The sequence below is a fragment of the Salmo salar genome, chromosome 01, assembly GCF_965601325.2.
Source record: "Salmo salar chromosome 01, fSalSal1, whole genome shotgun sequence".
NCBI lineage: Eukaryota > Metazoa > Chordata > Actinopteri > Salmoniformes > Salmonidae > Salmo > Salmo salar.
The window spans coordinates 57,612,134-57,634,643 of NC_138291.1; the positions used below are offsets into that span (position 1 = coordinate 57,612,134).

At 42.6% G+C, this 22,510-nt stretch overlaps 1 protein-coding gene across 1 annotated transcript in view; it reads right to left on the reverse strand.

Annotated features, from left to right (window-relative positions):
• Window positions 1-6,210: 6,210 nt before the first annotated feature.
• LOC106605748 (extracellular tyrosine-protein kinase PKDCC) overlaps window positions 6,211-22,510 on the reverse strand; it is a 41,472-nt gene continuing 25,172 nt past the window's right edge. The window contains exons 5-7 of the mRNA XM_014201656.3: window positions 20,742-20,849; window positions 10,974-11,147; window positions 6,211-9,599 (exon numbers count right to left, since the gene is read on the reverse strand). Of these exons, the coding sequence (XP_014057131.1) occupies window positions 9,514-9,599; window positions 10,974-11,147; window positions 20,742-20,849 (368 nt within the window). The 3' untranslated portion in view covers window positions 6,211-9,513. The remainder of the gene's footprint in view (window positions 9,600-10,973; window positions 11,148-20,741; window positions 20,850-22,510) is intronic.

A 22,510-nucleotide genomic window follows, 5' to 3' on the forward strand; every position in this document is an offset into this window, starting at 1 on the left:
ACATTAAAATTCCTGTCACCTCCTGACCAGTAAAGGGGTCATTTTGTTATTTTAGTTGGTCAGGACGTGGCAGGGGTGTGTTTGATTTATGTGTCTTGGGTTTTTGGGTAATGTTCTATGTAGTCTATTTCTATGTTTGAATGTCTATTTAGTCTATTTCTATGTTCAGGTTTGGTTTGGCCTTCAATTGGAAGCAGCTGTTCTTCGTTGCTTCTAATTGGAGGCCATATTTAAGTAGGGGGTTTTTGTCACTGTGTTTGTGGGTAGTTGTTCCGTGTATAGCTGTGTAGCCTTACAGGACTGTTTTCGTCGTTGTTTGTTATTTTGGTCTAAGTATTCACGTTTCTCCAAATAAAATAAGGAAGATGAGCACGATACCCGCTGCGCCTTGGTCCACTTTTTACGACGCACCTGACAATTCCATTACATTCCATCCTCGTATCACTTGTGTGATAATAATTACATTTTAATGTAAGCATTTAGATTTTAGCTTCTGTACCAAAAAATTATATACTCATATTAAAGTAAGGTAAATCATCACAGAAAAAAAAGGCACCATATTTCTTACCACAATCGGGTTGCATTGACCTATGTTTTTCATTAACTGTCCCTGGGACATCAATTTAGTCCAAATATAAAACCTGCTAAGACCTTCAAAAGGTTGGTGATTGCTCATCAGCTCAGTGTTCCACATAATGTAAAGGGTTTAGATGACCTTACCCTCAACTTGTTAAAAGAAAACAACCTTCAATCATTACTCATTGTCCTTATCTACAGGGGGAAATGGGAGCTCATGTAGATTTGGCATCTAACTATTTCACCATCCTCTGGAGGAGCAGAAAACATGATAGCTGCTGAAATCTTACCAGCCAGAGAGGCACAGATCGCCTTACAGCATGTTAATAACAATTCACAGGGAAGACAGAGAACACATGTTATAACAGTTTCACACCAATTTTGCTAAGAAAGACTAACTTTTCTCATCACTTGTGGTAATGACAGATTGGTATTTCAATGCATTCTTAGTCTAAATTACTATAAATGTGCAGTGTACAGACCTCCACAATCAACCTGATAGCCCAAATAAACAATTTTGGATAAGCCTAAATCAATTACGGGCATGGTTGACCACCCGTTTCTTCATATTCTTCTTCAGATAGTGTTTCAGTTTGTCCTTTAATGGCACATGTTCTAAGTGGATGGCCCTTGATAATCAATCAATCAAAGTGTATTTGTCACGTGCGCTGAATACAACAGGTGTAGACCTTACAGTGAAATGCTTACTTACAGGCTCTAACCAACAGTGGAAAAAGGTATTAGGTGAACAATAGGTAGGAAAAGAAAAAAAAAAACTGTAAAAAGACAGGCTATATACAGTAGCAAGGCTATAAAAGTAGCGAGGCTACATACAGACACCGGTTAGTCAGGCTGATTGAAGTAGTATGTACATGTAGATATGGTTAAAGTGACTATGCATATATGATGAACAGAGAGTAGCAGTAGCGTAAAAGAGGGGTTGCGGGTGGTGGGTGGGACACAATGCAGATAGCCCGGTTAGCCAATGTGCAGGAGCACTGGTTGGTCGGCCCAATTGAGGTAGTATGTACATGAATGTATTGTTAAAGTGACTATGCATATATGATAAACAGAGAGTAGCAGCAACGTAAAAAGAGGGGTTGGGCACATAATGCAAATAGTCCAGGTAGCCATTTGATTACCTGTTCAGGAGTCTTATGGCTTGGGGGTCAAAACTGTTGAGAAGCCTTTTTGTTCTAGACTTGGCACTCCGGTACCGCTTGCCATGCGGTAGTAGAGAGAACAGTCTATGACTGGGGTGGCTGGGGTCTTTGACAATTTTTAGGGCCTTCCTCTGACACCGCCTAGTGTAGAGGTCCTGGATGGCAGGCAGCTTAGCCCCAGTGATGTACTGGGCCGTACACACTACCCTCTGTAGTGCCTTGCGGTCAGAGGCCGAGCAATTGCCGTACCAGGCAATGATGCAACCAGTCAGGATGCTCTCGATGTTGCAGCTGTAGAACCTTTTGAGGATCTGAGGACCTACAGCCCTGTCGATGAGAATGTGGGCATGCTCGGTCCTCCTTTTCCTGTAGTCCACAATAATTTCCTTAGTATTGGGATAGGTTGTTATTCTGCCACCACCCCGCCAGGTCTCTGACTTCCTCCCTATGGGCTGTCTCGTCATTGTCGGTGATCAGGCTTACCACTGTTGTGTCGTCAGCAAACTTAATGATGGTGTTGGAGTCATGCCTGGCCATGCAGTCGTGGGTGAACAGGGAGTACAGGAGTGGACTGAGCACGCACCCCTGGGGAGATCAGTGTTGAGGATCAGCGTGGCAGATGTGTTGCTACCTACCCTCACCACCTGGGGGCGTCCCGTCAGGAAGTCCAGGATCCAGTTGCAGAGGGAGGTGTTTAGTCCCAGGATCCTTAGCTTAGTGATTAGCTTTGAGGGTACTATGGTGTTGAACGCTGAGCTGTAGTCAATGAATAGCATTCTCACATAAGTGTTCCTTTTGCCCAGGTGGGAAGGGGCAGTGTGGAGTGCAATAGAGATTGCATCGTCTGTGGATCTGTTTGGGCGGTAAGAAAATTGGAGTAGGTCTAGGGTTTCTGGGATAATGGTGTTAATGTGGGCCATTACTAACATTTCAAAGCACTTCATGGCTACAGACGTGAGTGCTACGGGTCTGTAGTCATTTAGGCAGGTTGCCTTTGTGTTCTTGGGCACAGGGACTATGGTGGTCTGCTTTAAACATGTTGGTATTACAGACTTAATCAGGGACATGTTGAAAATGTCAGTGAAGACACCTGCCAGTTGGTCAGCACATGACCGGAGCACACATCCTGGTAATCCGTCTGGCCCCGCAACCTTGTGTATTTTGACCTGTTTAAAGGTCTTACTCACGTCGGCTACGGAGAGCGTGATCACACAGTCGTCCGGAACAGCTGATGCTCTCATGCATGCCTCAGTGTTGCTTGCCTCGAAGTGAGCATAGCAGTGATTTAGCATGTCTGGTAGGCTCGTGTCTCTGGACTGTCACCTTACAGTCCATTAAGTCTTTGTTCATTTTGGACAGGATCTCTCTCCATGCTCACTCCACATGGACCCATGTCACACTCCTGAGAGAAAAAGCATGAGAGACAAGGCAGTTGATAGCTTCTGGATGCTGTGTACAGGTTGCTGGCTCGGACTCAGGTCTCACAGTAGAAGTGGTGAAGTACCATATTGAAGGCCATTTTAGCCATTTTCAGCTGGTTAGAGGGGGCGTTGAGGTTCACACTGTTCTTGGTCGAATTGTCTTCCATGCATCTAGATACCATCTGTGGTCACCTTCACCATAACTTCAAGAGAGGACAGACCAGAACAACAGTTTAGTTTAGAATAACAACACACAGTTGAAACCATTTTTTGCTCCCCCAAATTGGGTTATACTCCCCTATCATCTTCGTGATCTCACTGCAGAGTTACAGGTCAGAGAGTCAGAGGGCTAATCCTTAGGGAGAAATCCCGACCATCCAGCAGACCCAATCCGGTGAGATATGTTTTTGAAGCAAGACAAAAACACACAAAACAAAACAACAACAGAAATACACATATATCACTCGAGGTGGGGAAAATTTGAATTAATTTGGAGTAGCAGTCATCCATTACCAACATCTCTTTTTTCCTTTTACAGGCAGACATGTGAAGAAAAAACATTTGCATATTCACCAAAGGGCCCCAGGGGACTGGTAATTCCCCCTTTGGAAACATGACTCACATTGTGATTCATGCATATAAAAAAAACACATTCACCGCCTGTTAAATCAAAAATAAACATTAGAACAACACGTCAAATTATCTCTTAATAACTCCATAAGGAAATAATTGTATCCCATAAGGGAATGGTAAAATATACTAAGGACAGCTCTCTCTCTCGCTGTCCTTCTCGTGGTCCGATCACACATTATAAACTTGTTCTTAATTATTTGTTTTTACATAGCCCATAAAACAAAACAATGTCTGCTGTCTTTCTAGTGAGGGTGATCAGGCCTCACCAGGAAGTAAGAACAGAGGTCAGAGGTCAGTCAGCCCTACTAAGTGAGTGTTTGTTTTCCTGTACCTCAGATATTATTTGGATGAAATACTGTAACTTGGAATGGATACCCCCTTTATATGTCAAGTTTGCATCCAATATGTTGTGCATAGGATATGAAAAAGGATGAATATATTTGTGTTAAGATAGGAATGTGATTTTAGAAGTCATAAGAGATAATTATATCCTTTGCGCAGTAACTAGCCACACCCTGAGTGAGGTCAGAAAAGTGTCAGTGTGATGGAACCGCTCTTTTCGACCAGAGTGCTTAAAATGACTGGCTAAGAATTAACATATCAGACCAGAAAGACTTGAGACCGTGGTCCACACGTTTGAAATGGTTGAAACTCTCAACCTCAACACAAGGTGAAGAAAATTACCTTACCAGACCAGGATATTGCCAGTCTGCAGCTAAATTGGTTTGGAACTTTGACTATCTGCCCTAGGAAGAGGAGAAGAAAACTCCCCTCTCAGACAATCACTGGTATGGCTAAGTAGCTGTTCTTAGGAAACAGCCCATTGGAGACTGGACAACTAAGAAGGACATTGTGATCTCTGGTGGACAATCAAAGCATGTACAAGTAGCCCACAGGAAAGGCTCACCAAACCAACATTCTTCCAAAGGAGGGCTCTTTCCGACAGAGAAACGGCGAACAGCATTCAACATGTAAATACATTCATTACTTCTTATTCCAAACGGGCGGCGGTTCGTGTGTAAGTTATATGATTAATGTGAGGACAGTCCAATAATGTATCCACTATAAATGTCCCTTTCTTTTCTCCACCCCCTCTCCATATGTGTAACAAGCCGTCCTATCTTGTCAGTCTATTAGGGACCTTTGTCTCATGTAAGTTTGTATGTGTATTCTGTCTTATTATTTAGTTAGCTAGTAAATAAATAATTAAACCAATTTGTGTAGTACTAAATAATGCTCAAGGCTGGGGTTTTTGCGGACCCAGGAAGGTTGCGACCGTTCAGATTATGAGACTGATATGAGGTAATGATTAATAAGTGACTGTTATCGATATATAACTTATATATCTTATATATCTATACATCTAGTGTAATTTGGGAGATGGCAACTCGTTAAACAACTTCTTCCGTGGTGCCCCAAATCCTAATGAGTTAATTGTTACATGATTAATTTGAGTAACAATTAAACATTATGTATTTAATCCACTAACTGTCATCAGATTAATGAATGTAAAGTCACGACAAAAGTGTTTGTATAATATGATTGGTGCGATGTCGCTGAAGCCAATACTCAAGTTCCCTGTCTCAACCTGCTGCATTTAATATAGTAATAGTAGTTTATTTCATTTTTACATTTAGGCCATACTTGGCAGCTAAAAGCTTAATTGCAGTACAGAAGTAAACCAAAACTAAAATAATATTACATTGCTTAAACGTAAAACAAACAAGCATCAAGTCTATATCTTCAGAGGGTGAAAGCATTTGATGAAGGCATCTACCAGTATTCTGCTAGCAGTCTACTTCGATGGTAGCCAAGTTGTATGGTAGGGACAAGGTTGGTGATGATAATGGTGGTGGTGATAGAGTTGGCTCACTGGAGTTGTCCTCAGACGTTGTTTTCATCAGTCCTCAGCTCTCTGTAGGTACTGGATGACTCCTCCCCCAGCGACGTGTAGTACTCACTTGGGTGATGCTTTTTCTCCTGCCTATTCTGGAGCTTAAAGCTCACCACACACACGTCCAATGTATAAAGTAATCCTATAAGGGAGCCAGCCCTCTTCCATCTCCACACTGCAGTCCTCACACTTTGGATGGTGAAACAAGAAGCTGTGTCAAGAATGTGTCTTTTGAATGCAAACAGGCAGCTGGCTAGCTAACAAGCTAACTAACTAGCTAAGCAAACCAAACAAATCAACCTTCAATCATTTCTGGTACTCCCATGAGCAAGACAAGTAGACATTTTGGATTAAAATGTTGAATTAGCAATAAGAAAAACCAGATTTCAAATAACAAAACAAATAAACTAAAATCAACCAAATATGTACAATATTTACAGGAGTCTATGCTGTATTTGCAGCATCATGGCAACCAAAATAAAAATGTTTTACTGTAACTCAAATAAACACACACACAGATGTCTCACTTGCCACAAGGTTTTTATTTTTTCATATAAAAATAGCCATCTCATCGTTATCATCAAAAAGTAACAACGAACAATGGACACAAAGTATTAATTCTTTTGTAGAATTCACTTTTGATTCATTCTTTTCACAAGGAGTGCTTTCACTGAAAGCAATGTCTCTTTGATACTGTCTGTTGAAGGTTAATATCACATTTCCTTAGGAAATTAGAATAGAGCGAGATTACGTCCTGCTTTGTTCGCTCTAAACCCAGGGTCATATACATTACTGTAGCAAAGTTTCTGCAATGTAAATTGAAAATTAGTTTTTATTGGACAAGTTTGGGTAGGTCCTCCCTGTTTTAGTCAATTTTCTTCCGTTTGGTATCTAATGAATACGACCCAGGAGTGGCACACACTCTCAATAAATACACCATAAAATACACCATAAAAATTTACCCTCTCAAGGAGGTCTCTACACTAAATTACATTTGGTCAACATGCAAAATCAACAATGACACAATATTCCAAATTAGTCCTTGATTTGTCGATATGAAAACAATTTCTTAATTTCCATCAACATTGGATTGAAAAATAATATTTTATCTGATAACTCAGATGTAACAATCATCTGTGTTATAAGCGCAGATTCTTCATTCACTAAGATTTGGAATCAATCACACTTTCTGAGATGCTTATTGAAAGCATAGAGAAACCCTGTTTGAAAAGAGAAAGTGCTGTGGGTCTAATACAAGACTGAGAGAGGGAATGGAAACAGAGAGAGACAGGTGAGGGGATAAGGGAGGAGGGAGAAAGTCTGAGTAACACTCAGCATGAGAGAATCTAAAAATAAGGGCTGAGGCTGAAACATCAGTCCTTTGCCAATACCTTTGTTTCCATCTGGAAAAAAGCCTGAGCATTGGTTTGTATAGAGGCTGGCTTGAAACCTTCACAGACAATGATAAAACATGATACAGTACTATAGGGAGATCCTTTTGACCAGACTCCATGGGAAGGTACAAAAGTATGTGGACAGCCTTCAAATTAGTGTATTCGGCTATTTCAGCCACACCCATTGCCGACAGGTGTATAAAATCGAGCACACAGCCATGCAATCTCCATAGACAAACATTCACAGTAGAATGGCCCGTACTGAAGAGTTCAGGGACTTTCAACGTGGCACCGTCATAGGATGCCATCTTTCCATCAAGTCAGTATCAAATTTCTGTCCTGATAGAGCTGCCCTAGTCAACTGTAAGTGCTGTTATTGTGAAGTAGAAACGTCTAGGAGCACCAACAGCTCAGCCGGGAAGTGGTAGGCCACACAAGCTCACAGAGCGGGAACGCCGAGTGCTGAACAGCGTACGCATAGCGCATAAAAATTGTGTCCTCGGTTGCAACACTCACTACCAAGTTCCAAACTGCCTCTGGAAGCAACATCAGCACAATAACTGCTCATTGGGACTTTCATGAAATGGGTTTCCATGGACGAGCAGCAGCACGCATGCCTAAGATCACCATGCCCAATGCCAAGCGTCGGCTGGAGTGGTGTAAAGCTTGCCGCCATTGGACTCTGGAGCAGTGGAAACACATTCTGGAGTGATGAATCACGCTACACCATCTGGCAGTCCGATGGACGAATCTGAGTTTGGTGGATGCCAGGAGAACACTACCTGCCCGAATGCATAATGCCAACTGTAAAGTTTGGTGGATGAGGAATAATGATCTGGGGTTGTTTTTCATGGTTCAGGCTTGGCCCTATAAGCCGGATGTACACAGATTTAGCTGTCCCAGACAAGTTGTTGAGAACAGAGACAAAATCCTCATCCCTACAAAAGGGCGAGCGGCAGTCACCGACGCTCGTTTAATGTGAATGGGTCAGAGATGCAATTTGAGGGCTACTGATCTCGTCTTTGAGCAGTCCCAGACGTCCCCATATTTTCAGACATGTTTGATTTTTATCGGCACAAAATCTGAAATGCTCTTGTTGTGTGAGATGTGCAATGAAATGTTTTGAGAACGGTGATGAGCAATAACCAACGAGAGCTCGCCACAGAAGAAGCCAATGAGATGATGACGTTGTTTCGCATCACCCAGAATGTGTAGACTCTCGAGAAGGTGCGATGAATACTACTAGTATGCGTTTGCACTTGCCTTTAATCAACGTCTCAAATCGTCACAGCTCTGAAGTTCAAAAGCAATGTTATTAAATTAGATATTTCAACTCTGTATGGCAAGCATGAAAAGATTTGATGCTGCTTTGAGCCACAGCTCGTTATAGCTACATTAAATCTAATCACATCATCACATCATTGTTTTCGCGAGACAATGTGGTATCGATAATCCTCAAGACCAAGTGAAGAATCTTGCAGTGTCTGACCCACATCTGTGCCGCATCATTTTGTGTGCTCACCACTACGTGGGCAAGACAACAAAAAAAACGACAGGAAAGATGGTTGTTTAATGTGAGAGGTTTAGCGATGTTAGGATTTTGAAAGTCGTGTAGTGTACTTTAGTTCCAGTGATTGGAAATCGTAATGCTACAGCATACAATGACATTCTAGACGATTCTGTGCTTCCAACTTTGTGGTAAAAGTTTGGAGAAGGGCCTTTCCTGTTTCAGCATGACAATGCCCCTGTGCACAAAGCGTGGTCCATACAGAAATGGTTTGTCGAGATTGGTGTGGAAAAACTTGATTGGCCTGCACAGAGCCCTGACCTCAACCCCATCGAACACCTTTGGGATGAATTGGAACGCCAACTGCGAGCCAGGCCTAATCACCCAACATCAGTGCCCGACCTCACTAATACTCTTGTGGCTGAGTGGAAGCAAGTCTCCGCAGCAATGTTCCAACATCTAGTGGGAAGCCTTCCCAGAAGAGTGGAGGCTGTTATAGCAGCAAAGGGGGGACCAACTCCATATTAATACCCATGATTTTGATGAGCAGGTGTCCACATACTTTTGACAATGTAGTGTAGTTTAGGGGGCACAGGAGGGAAATCTCAGGCGTTCACTGTCACCCTTCTTAGCGAGGAGTGTAACCCTGAGCTATAGCCTTGCACAACCCAGCATTTTCCTTTGGAGAACACATATGAAGAGCAATATTGTAAAATTGTTCTCCAAGTGATATTATTGCACTTCAGTGTGAGCTGGTTTGGGCTTCTCTATGCCCCATGGAGGGTGTTGTCTAGGATCCATCTTCAACTCCCTCTGTCTGACCCATCCAATGGGGTGACTCACTAAGCCGTGAGGGCATGCCCCAGGAGCAGGTTAGCCAATCAGAGCGAGGTTTGGCAGTTAAGTCTCCTCCCCCTCCATTGATTCAGCTGCCCACTCTGACGTAGGTGACCCGTCCCTTGGCAGAGCTCAGACTGGCAGTGCCCGTCTTGAAGAATACAAGCTGGTGACCTGGGGACAGAGAAGAAGAAAAAGAATGTCAATAAATGTGAATAAAAAGTGGAAAAGTAGAAGAGACCGTAAGAGGACGACATTGTGTTAAAACAGCTGAATGTACCCTAGCAAATGCATACCTTCTACAATGTATTACCTGTTAATTGCATGAATGCCATGACAATTGTACAATGCCAGAAATGGCCCAAAAATTGAAAGAGACTGAAAAGAAAGAACTGCGGTGTGTAGAGGAGGTAGAGACAGAGAGAGATACTGTATGATGGGGGAGAGGAGGACAAAGAGTGAAGGGAAGGAATATGAAAGTGCTGTGGGTCTAGACGTGCCTGGTTCAATAAACAGTGATTGCCATGCTGATGTGCTCCCCTCAGACTACGCTCTAATGAAGTGTGTGTGTGCCACCTACTAGAAAGGAGAGGATAGTGATGAGAGACGACGGTACTGTAAGCCCTGCCTCTGTTTGATCAGAGAGACGTCTGACAACGCTGGGTACTTTACCTCCCACATGCACACAACACACACACACACACACACACACACACACACACACACACACACACACACACACACACACACACACACACACACACAGGGTACTTTATGGACAAAAACACAGACACAGACACACACAGGCTGCCACACAAATGCAAGCCACACATTGTCTTCAACCATACAATGATAACACTGTAGCGTGAACAAATATTCACTTGCTGTTGGCTGGGCTCCCCGCTTGTGCCATCAAACCCCTGCAACTTATCCAGAACTCTGCAGCCCGCCTGGTTTTTAACCTTCCCAAGTTCTCTCATGTCAACCCGCTCCTCCGAACACTCCATTGGCTTCCAGTCGAAGCTCGCATCCACTACAAGACCATGGTGCTTACCTACGGAGCAGCAAGAAGAACTGCCCCTCCCTACCTTCAGGCTATGCTCAAACCCTACACCCCAACCAAAAAACTCTGTTCTGCCACCTCAGGTCTCTTGGCCCTCCCACCCCTACGGGAGGGCAGCTCCCGCTCAGCCCAGTCCAAGCTCTTCTCTGTCCTGGAACTCCAATGGTGGAACCAGCTTCCCCCTGAAGCAAGGACAGCAGAGTCCCTGCCCATCTTCCGAAGTCCTCCTCCCCTTCCTCCTCCTCACCTCGACCCCCCTCCCCCGAAAAAATATCTAATATATATATATATATATATATATATATATATAAAATAATTAACCCTTGTAGCTCTGACTACTGATATCTATGTTAAGGAAAAATGTACCTTCTATTCCTGTGATATGTGCTTGTCCCACCTAGCTATCTTAAGATGAATGCACTACATGTAAGTCGCTCTGGATAAGAGTGTCTGCTAAATGACTGAAATGTAAATTTAACTCTTACCTGTCCAGGTGGTCTGATTGGTCAGTACAAATGCTTGGCACTGGGCGTGGCTCTCACACACACCAATAGCCTCTGTGATGCTGAAGACAGATAGCAGACATCCATCGTGCTGATAGGATGGCCAGCAGCGGTAGTTCTCCTCAGGAATAGAGGCATCCACCACATGCTTATAGTCTGGAGAAGACAAGGAGAGAAGTAATTTAGTTAGCAAGGAAGGGTGTGTGTGTTTGTGCGTGTGTGTGCGAGCATGTGTGTGCATATTTGTCCCTGGCTGGGGGAGATGCACTGAGGGTCCTGCACACGTGTAATGAGGTAGCTCATTGTGTGAGGGAAAGGGATAGGGAAATACTTAGTCAGTTGTACAACTGAATGCCTTCAATTGAAATGTGTCTTCTGCATTTAACCCAACCCCTCAGAATCAGAGAATACTGTACCTATCACTCCTAAATCTTAAATGGGACCCCCCCCCCCCCCCCAAACTTCTCCCTCTAACAATTTTTATACTTTGAAATAAAAGGTGATTCATAAAAAAATGAGATTTGAGCAGTTGCAATTTAAATGTTCATTTACAGTGAGGGGAAAAGTATTTGATCCCCTGCTGATTTTGTACGTTTGCCCACTGACAAAGAAATGATCAGTCTATAATTTTAATGGTAGGTTGATTTGAACAGTGAGAGACAGAATAACAACAAATAAATCCAGAAAAACGCATGTCAAAAATGTTAGAAATTGATTTGCATTTTAATGAGGGAAATAAGTATTTGACCCCCTCTCAATCAGAAAGATTTCTGGCTCCTAGGTGTCTTTTATACAGGTAACAAACTGAGATTAGGAGCACACTCTTAAAGTGAGTGCTCCTAATCTCAGTTTATTACCTGTATAAAAGACACCTGTCCACAGAAGCAATCAATCAATCAGATTCCAAACTCTCCACCATGGCCAAGACCAAAGAGCTCTCCAAGGATGTCAGAGACAAGATTGTAGACCTACACAAGGCTGGAAAGGGCTACAAGACCATCGCCAAGCAGCTTGGTGAGAAGGTTGCAACAGTTGGTGCGATTATACGCAAATGGAAGAAACACAAAAGAACTGTCAATCTCCCTCGGCCTGGGGCTCCATGCAAGATCTCACCTCATGGAGTTGCAATGATCATGAGAACGGTGAGGAATCAGCCCAGAACTACACGGGAGGATCTTGTCAATGATCTCAAGGCAGCTGGGACCATAGTCACCAAGAAAACAATTGGTAACACACTACGCTGTGAAGGACTGAAATCCTGCAGCACCCGCAAGGTCCCCCTGCTCAAGAAAGCACATATACATGCCCGTCTGAAGTTTGCCAATGAACATCTGAATGATTCAGAGGACAACTGGGTGAAAGTGTTGTGGTCAGTTGAGACCAAAATGGAGCTCTTTGGCATCAAGTCAACTCGCCGTGTTTGGAGGAGGAGGAATGCTGCCTATGACCCCAATAACACCATACCCACCGTCAAACATGGAGGTGGAAACATTATGCTTTGGGGGTGTTTTTCTGCTAAGGAGACAGGACATCTTCACCGCATCAAAGGGACAATGAACGGGGCCATGTACCGTCAAATCTTGGGTGAGAACCTCCTTCCCTCAGCCAGGGCATTGAAAATGGGTCGTGGATGGGTATTCCAGCATGACAATGACCCAAAACACACGGCCAAGGCAACAAAGGAGTGGCTCAAGAAGAAGCACATTAAGGTCCTGGAGTGGCCTAGCCAGTCTCCAGACCTTAATCCCATAGAAAATCTGTGGAGGGAGCTGAAGGTTTGAGTTGCCAAACGTCAGCCTCGAAACCTTAATGACTTGGAGAAGATCTGCAAAGAGGAGTGGGACAAAATCCCTCCTGAGATGCGTGCAAACCTGGTGGCCAACTACAAGAAATGTCTGACCTCTGTGACTGCCAACAAGGGTTTTGCCACCAAGTACTAAGTCATGTTTTGCAGAGGGGTCAAATACTTATTTCCCTCATTAAAATGCAAATCGATTCATAAAATTTTTGACAGGCGTTTTTCAGATTTTTTTTGTTGTTATTCAGTTCTATTCAAATAAACCTACCATTAAAATTATAGACTGATCATTTCTCTGTCACTGGGCAAACGTACAAAATCAGCAGGGGATCAAATACTTTTTCCCTCACTGTACCATGCCAATAATTATTATATCAAATTACAGAGTGAATGACAAAATGCTCAACATTGTTTAAACCAGATTCAGGGTTCCCCTAAGGATCCACAAACATAATGAGTGTGTTCCACGGACATTTAATAAAAGCAAAACAGAAATCGAAAAATACCAAATAAATAAAATTAAATAGGTTCGCTTTGCCAAGGCTCATAACAAAATACTGCTTCTAGCCATGTTGTAGAAAATAGAATAGCCTGTTTTGTGTCCTGGGTTTTATGCTCACTAGAGCAAGTCTTATTACTCAGAGTGTTGTCAAGTGGAACAATAACTCCATAGATATACTGTACAACCACAGTACGTTACTGATTAAGCCTGACCAGACATGGTTAGCTGGATCTGATGTGGAAAATAGAATCTTGAGTGCATGGCTACCCAACTTAGGTGCAACTAACCATATACAAGCATCAATAAGTAGTTTTAATCGTCAGACTTTTGAATTTCAACAATGAATATGATAATGTGCAGTATCCTGTATATAACACAGTCATGACCTTGATTTAAGTGGGCTAGGGTCATTTTGGGGTTTTGGTTGGTGAGTAGCTTGATTGATGTGTGGCAATTGTCATTTTCATGTATAATTAACAAAAATATAAACGCAACATGCAACATTTTCAAAGATTTTACTGAGTTACAGTTCATATAAGGAAATCAGTCAATTGAAATAAATGAATTAGGCACTAAAACTATGTATTTCACATGACTGGGCATACAGATATGCATCTGTTGGTCACAGATACCGTAAAAAAAGGTAGAGGCCTGGATCAGAAAACCAGTCAGTATCTGGTGACCACCATTTGCCTCATGCAGCGTGACACATCTCGTTTGCATAGTGTTTATCAGGCTGTTAAATGTGGCCTGTGGAATGTTGTTCCACTCCTCTTGGGTGTGCGAAGTTGCTGGATATTGAGGGGAACTGGAACACGATCCAGAGCATTCCAAACATGCTCAATGGGTGACATGTCAGGTTAGTATACAGGCCATGGAAGAACTGGGACATTTTCAGCTTCCATTGTGTACAGATCCTTGCCTGCCCATGCCATAACCCCACCACCACCATGGGGCAAACTGCTCGCCCACACAACACCATACACATGGTCTGCTGTTGTGAGGCCAGTTGGAGATTCTGCCAAATTCTCTAAAATGACATTGGAGGCGGTTTATGGTAGAGAAATTAACATACAATTATCTGGAAGCAACTCTGGTGGGCATTCCTGCAGTCAGCATGCCAATTGCACACTCCCTCAAAACTTGAGACATCTGTGGCATTGTGTTGTGTGACAAAACTGCACATTTTAGAGTAGCCTAAAACAAGGTGCACCTGTGTAATGATCATGCTGTTTAATCAGCTTCTTGATATGCCACACCTGTCAGGTGGATGGTTTATCTTGGCAAAGGAGAAATGCTCACTAACAGGGATGTAAATACATTTGTAGACAACATTTGAGAGAAATAAGCTTTTTGTGCATATGGAACATTTCTGGGATCTTTTATTTCAGCTCATGAAACATGGGACCAACACTTTACATGTTGCATTTATATATTTGTTCAGTATAGTTAAGTCTAACGAAATACAGATTTGTTCTATGCTACGTTCTCTAGAGGTAAGCAACATTACTGACTATGATTACAATTACTGGCTATTGTAATGCTGATCTTTGTATGCTAATAGTGAGGTTTCCCTGGTTTCATCCCAAATGGCTGTGATTACGCTGTGGTTCTGATGACTAGAAACTACACTCTACAAGGTCCAGTCAGCAAGATGGCTCTGTGTGTGCATGTGTCTTTCATCCCAAATGTGCTTACCTGTACAGTACCACACCTACTCATTCAATGGTTTTTCTTTATTTTTACTATTTTCTACATTGTAAAATAATAGTGAAGACATCAAAACTATGAATTAACACATATGGAATCATGTAGTAACCAAAAAAAACACGTTAAACAAATCAAAATCTATTTTATATGAGATTCTTCAAAGTAGCCACCCTTTGCCTTGATGACAGCTTTCTCTCAACCAGCTTCATGAGGAGTGCTTTTCCAACAGTTCTCACATGTGACTCGTTTCAGGAAACTAGGCGTATGTCGCGCATCACTACTTCACAGGAGAGCAATTTGAACAGAATTGCCTTCTCGAACATGTGAACGTTCATGCGCCTTAATAACAAACTTGTATGGCACCTGTAAATATTAATAAAATTGTTAAATTATGAGCCTAGCTGGTTTATCCACATAAAAAGACAGCAACATGATTGGCTGAGATGAGTGTGCTGGACATGCCGAGAGATGAGTTCAGATTGGTCTGCCATGTAGAACGCTTCTGTCTATTTGAGCATAGTAAAACTGCATAAATGTTGCACTCCAGTTTCTGGAGGACCGAGTTTTAAAATCAGTTGAATTAGACTATGATAGCTAAGGAGATGGAGAAAACACTTGTCTCTGGATTACGTCTTCAAACTAAGGGCAACCATAGCATCCGTGACAGAGAGCGAGAAGCGTACATCCATGTATATGGGTAAGATACATTTTCAGATATTAAACATTTCTAATTTTGTCAGAAAGTAGTTTTCATTTCAAGTTAAAATGTACTGTTAGCTAGCTAGCTAACATTAGCTGACTGGCTCATTAGCTAACGTTACGTGTATGATCTGTGTAGTAATATTATTTGTATATCAGAGCCATTTGCTTTGCTAGTTGTAGCCTAATGTTAGCTAGCTAACATTGAACCTGGTTGGTTATCTACCTTCTGATTCATGCAGGGTAGTAACGTCATGAGTTGGGATTATGGTTCATTGTTTAGCTAGCTACATGTCTTAACAAAAGACTCTATTATGCAAGTATCCATTTCAATAGAATGTTCATGATGTCACTGCGACAGCTGTTGATAGACGTAGCTGGTAAATTCGCTCTGGCTATCTACTCCGATTTCAGAGCACTCTCCTCTGAGTGTGCCAGAGCGCAGAATATCTGACACATTTATGAATGCTCAACACCCATTGAATATGGCCAGTGTCAGAAAACGTTGGCAGAAAAGTGTAAATTGTTACCAACAGCACAGTTGCAGTCACCAATGCTCTGGATAACATAAAAACAGCCCAACCAGCTCTGCTAGGGCGAGTAAAATGGTCAGAGTGAGCTGATCTCTCATTTGTGTCTGGAAGTAGCTAGCAAGCAAGCCAACTTTAGCCAGCTAGCTTGGGTGCTTGACTGCTGTTGTTATGACAGAACGCTCGGATCAACCCTTAAAGAGATGGGTGGGCTAAAGCTTAAGAGTGTGAATGATGCTGAATGGATTTAGACAAAGAAGAACTCTCCAGTAGGTGTACCAACACATTCAAAGGCCATTTTCTCAAAAGTGAGGTTACAAGTTTATCAACTTTCAAAGCAGAATTACTTTTCCATTGTTCCTCACCTGTAGTGTATGATATACCATTTTCTAGCTCTGAGTCTATACTTTTATCCAATGTAAAAAACAACATTTCAAATGTTGCTTCATAAGACCGAATCGAGCTGGTCAGTCACATATGCTGAGCACTTGTTGGATGCTTTTACTTCACTCTGTGGTCCAACTCATCCCAAACCATCTCAATTGGGTTGAGGTCGGGGGATTGTTGAGGCCAGGTCATCTGATGCAGTACTCCATCACTTTCCTGCTTGGTCAAATAGCCCTTACACAGCCTGGAGGTGTGTTTTGGGTCCTTATCCTGTTGAGAAACAAATGATAGTCCCACTAAACACAAACCAGATGGGATGGAGTATTGCTGCAGAATGCTGTGGTAGCCATGCTGGTTAAGTGTGCCTTGAATTTTAAATAAATCACAGACAGTGTCACCAGCAAAGCACCCCCACACCATCACTCCTCCATGCTTCACGGTGGGAACCACACATGCAGAGATCATCCGTTCACCTACTCTGCGTCTCACAAAGACATGGAGGTTGGAAGCAAAAATGTCGAATTTGGACTCCTCAGACCAAAGGACAGACTTACACCAGTCTAATGAATATTGCTCATGTTTCTTGGCCCAAGCAAGTCTCTTCCTATTATTGGTGTCCTTTAGTAGTGGTTTCTTTGTAGCAATTTGACCATGAAGGCCTGATTCACACAGTCTCCTCTGAACAGTTGATGTTGAGACGTGTACTTGAACTCAGTTTACTTGAACACAGTTTACTTGAACTCTGTGAAGGATTTATTTGGGCTGCAATCTGAGGCTGGTAACTCTAATGAACTTATCCTCTGCAGCAGAGGTAACTCTGGGTCTTCCTTTAGTGTGGCGGTCCCCATGAGAGCCAGTTTCATCATAGTGCTTGATGGTTTTGGCGACTGCACTTGAAGAAACGTTCAAAGTTCTTGGAATTTTCTGGATTGACTGACCTTCATGTCTTAAAGTATGATAGACTGTCGTTTCTCTTTGCTTATTTGAGCAGTTCTTGCCATAATATGGACTTGGTCTTTTACCAAATAGGGCTATCTTCTGTATCCCAACCCCTACCTTATCATAACACAACTGATTGGCTCGAATGCATTAACAAGGAAAAAAATTCCACAAATTAACTTTGAACAATGCACACCTTTTCATTGAAATTAATTCCAGGTGACTACCTCATGATTTTGGTTGAGAGAATGCCAAGTGTGTGCAAAGCTGTCATCAAGGCAAAGGGTGGCTACTTTGAAAAATCTCAAATATAAAATATATTTTGATTTGTTTAACACTTTTTTAGTTACTACATGATTCCATATATTTGATGTCTTCACTATTATTCTACAATGTAGAACATAGTAAAAATAAAGAAAAACCCTTGAGTAGGTGTGTCCAAACTATTGACTAGTACTGTATTTGTATGATAATGAGCATGTGTCCCAATTCAGGAAACTAGGCGTATGTCGCAAGTCACGACTTCACAGGAGAGCCGTTTGAACGTAAAAATGCATTTTGGCAGAAATGCCTTCTCGAACATGTGAACTTTCATGTGCCTTAATAACAAACTTGTATGCCATCTGTAAATATGAATAAAATTGTTAAATTATGAGCCTTGTTGGTTAAGCCACAGAAAAATACAGCAACCTGGACATGCAGAGAAAGGAGTTCGGATTGGTCTGCCATATTGAAGGCGTCTGTCTAATTGAGCTCGTCAGTCTGTGTTGGTAATAAGTGTTGCTGTGGTTCATTGTTTACCTTATATGTCTTAAGCTAAAGTGTACTGTAAGCTAGCTAGCTAACGTTAGCTGGCTGGCTCCCTAGCGGACATTATTATTAATTTCCCAGAGCTGTTTGCTTTTCTAGTTAGAGCCTAATGTTAGGCAGTGTTGGCACTTTGTTCATGGTTGTTTAACTAGCTAACGTTAGCTGGCTGGCTCGTTAGCTAACGTTACGTGACGTGTGTACAACACCCGTTGAATATGCCAGTGTCAGTAAACGTCTGCAAAAAAGCGTAATGAAATTGTTGCCAGCAGAGCTGGTTAGGCTGTTTTCATGTTATCCAGAGGTAAACAAATAATCGGCCAGAGCGTCGTGTGGGCTCCGAGAGTGAAACGAGATGGGTGGGGCTAAAGCTTAAGAGGGTGTGAACGATGCTGAATGGGTGTAGACAAAGAAGAGCTCTTCATGAGATACCAAAACATTCAAAGGCAATTTTCTCAAAAGTGAGTTTACAAGTTGATCAACTTTCAAAGCAGAATTACTTTCCCATTGTTCCTCAAATGCAGTGTATGATATACCATTCTGTAGCTCTGAGTCTCTACATTTATCCAATGTAAAAAAAAAACACCATTTCACATTTTGCTACATAAGACCGAATCCAGGTGGTGAGTCACATATGTGAGTACTGGTTAGTATGTGACCCATGATTTAGCAAAGAAAAAGATGTTTCAGTAGCCCGTAGGTTGTGTTTTTAACTGAGACAGACACATATACCATGTACATCAAGCAGTGTAAGCATCTGTACTTATCCTACACAATCAGAATCCAGTTGTCCTATGGTCTGTGGGTTTAACTAAGCTTCACAGGACTGTGACAATGGGCCAGATGAGAAGCGGAGGGCAGCTTCAAAGCAAGTCCCCACCCCCCTTTAAAAGCCTCCCAGCCCGTGAATCATTGAGTCCTTTTTCCTCTTTCTCTGTTACTTATTCTCTTTTGTCGTCTTGGAATCTAGTACTTTTAACATTTCCAGACTACTCTTTTTGGTGTTGGAATAAGGAATAGACATCACAACACTGCTCTCTCTCTTTCTCTGTCACTGTCTCTCTCCCCCCCTCAGTCTCTATCCTTCCACCCTCTCTCTCTATACTAATATAAATATAAATATAAATATAAATATATATATATATATATATATATATAAGTGTCATGCCTGGCTGGGCCAGGAGTAGTCCTGGTGATTTACAGGGAGGGTTTACACACCTGCTTGTAGAGGAAGAAAGATGACAGGAGGGGAGCAGGACAGAATGTCTCTGTGTATGACCTCTTCAAGATTTACTATGTGGAAGTACACACACACGCATGTATGCACTCACACACCCACGCGCCGGCCCCCCTGCATGCGTGGCAACAGACAGCAGTGCTCCGGGTAGTAAATAACTACTGCTATTAGACGCTTTATGGCTGTAATTAATGCTTTATGGAGCGCTCGCTTTCTCTAAATGCAGGACTTAAAAGCTCCTAGAAATGGCATGATGGGGAGAGAAAACAAGGAGAGCAGGGGAGGAGGAGGGGGGCTGAAGGGAAGCATGCACAGGAGTGTAATCGCGGAAAAAAAGCACATGACGCAAGGCCACATTCCACAAGGAAGCCCTGCATGGGCGAACACTAGCCACTGAGAATGACCCTACCAGTGTTCCTGTGTGATCGTGCTGTTCTGTGTCAGTGAGAGAGGAGCTCAGGTTGGAGACGGGCGAGTGAGAGGCCTACTGGAGCAGCAGTGTCTTTGTAAAGGTTAAGCAGACACTGTGTTCGGCCCTTGGGCTGTGAGCACTCGTCGGTCAACAACTGTCTGGGTTTACTTTACACTGCCAATGGAGCGAGGCGAGGAGACACCGAGGGAGGCCAGGAAGGGAGAGAGAAAGAACATGTGAAAGTAAAAGACGACGAGCAAGGGGCACCAAATGAATGTAAGACAGTGAAAACAGAATCCTCCAGAATGGAATGGAAAAAGGTGAAAGGATAGAGAAGGAAAGCTGTCGAGCAAAGATGAGAAGGAGACGGACTGAGCGTGAGAGAGAGAGCTCACACGCACCTCTCTCCTCCCAATGCACCCTGCAATTAGAAGACCTGTCAGTCTCTCCCATCGAGTTCCCTCCCGTTATATACATTTTCATATTTTTAATCTCATTACTATTATTTGTCTGGAGTATATCTGATCATAGCTCTCTCTCTCTCCCCACCTCAATCCCCTGGGCACACACACACACACACACACACACACACACACACATTTCTTTAACTATCCTTGTGGGGACCAAACATTTGATTTCCATTCAAAATCCAATTTTCCCTAACCCCTACCCTAACCCTTAATCTAATCTAACCTGAACCTGTGTGTGTGTGCGTGTGTGCATATTTACCTGTTATGTGTGTCTGTGTGCTGTTCTGCAGGTAAAATCCATTTCTGTACAGGTGCAACACTTTCTCCAACTGAAGCAGCGTCTCATCTATCCCCCATATCAGCTCTCCTGAAACCAACACAGGAAGTAACATTCAGATAGTGCAACACAGTTTAAACTCTACACGTCAAACTAAATTCCACAGAACAAAGGTTATGACTTATTATTATAGCGACATTAAAGCATACCATTCAACCAAATCTGTGAGGAACAAAAATGGCGTACAATAGCACAGACAAAAGAGGCCCAGCTCAGTCTTTGAACATGGATCAAGGGACATGAGGCAGTGTCTGTGTTTGCTTCCCTTATAGTAGACACTGATCGGAGGTCGTTAAGCTCTCTGTCTGACTAGGAGAGATAGGATCACCTGACCCATCCCCCAGTTTGTACACACACGCACAAACACACACAGATGTGCACAGATGCACATACACTGACACACACACAGCCCGCCCACGCGGCTTGCATCTTCACGGCCTGTTGTGTCCCAGTAAAACAGATCTCAAACACCCGGCTGACATACCGGCACTCTGATGAGAAGCCCGATAGGAGGGAGAGGAGTGAGGAAAAGGAAAGAGAGAGCAAAGTGGAAGAATGGAGAGATGAGAGAGAGAGGAGAGAGAGAGAGAGAGAGAGAGAGAGAGAGAGAGAGAGAGAGAGAGAGAGAGAGAGAGAGAGAGAGAGATCCATCTCAGGCATATAACATGGATAGCACTGAGCCAGTCTATGTATAGTGGTAGCTGGTAGCTTCATATCTTAGCAAAACAGTAACTGGTGAGAAGCAGTGAGAGAGCACCCACACCCACTGGGCACAACCTGGTTGAATCAACATTGTTTCAACATAATTTCAACAACAACAAAATGTTATGACATTGAATCAATGTGGAAAACTGATTGGATTTGCAAAAAGTCATCACCATACAGACATTTCATGATTTCTTGTCTCTTTTCACCCAACTTTACCCTAAATCCAGTGACATGGTTGAAAGTTTTGCTGATTCACTTCTAATTCAAGTTAGTTGACAACTTAACGAAATGTACACTACCGTTCAAAAGTTTGGGGTCACTTAGAAATGTCCTTGTTTTTTAAAGAAAAGCAATTTTTGTTGTCCATTAAAATAACATCAAATTGATCAGAAATACAGTGTAGAGATTGTTAATGTTGTAAATGACTATTGTAGCTGGAAACAGCTGAGTTTTAATGGAACATCTACATAGGCGTACAGAGGCCCATTATCAGCAACCATCACACCTGTGTTCCAATGGCACGTTGTGTTAGCTAATCCAAGTTTATCATTTTAAAAGGCTAATTGATCATTAGTGTCTAGTTTGAGAAACAGACGCCTCACAAGTCCTCAAATGGCAGCTTCATTAAATTGTACCCGCAAAACACCAGTCTCAACGTCAACAGTGAAGAGGCGACTCTGGGATGCTGGCCTTCTAGGCAGAGTTCTTCTGTCCAGTGTCTGTGTTCTTTTGCCCATCTTAATCTCTTCTTTTTATTGGCCTGTCTGAGATATGTTTTTTTCTTTGCAACTCTGCCTAGAAGGCCAGCATCCCGGAGTCGCCTCTTCACTGTTGACACTGAGACTGGTGTTTTGCGGGTACTATTTAATGAAGCTGCCAGTTGAGGACTTGTGAGGTGTCTTTTTCTCAAACTAGACACTCTAATGTACTTGTCCTCTTGCTCAGTTGTGCACCGGGGCCTCCCACTCCTCTTTCTATTCTTG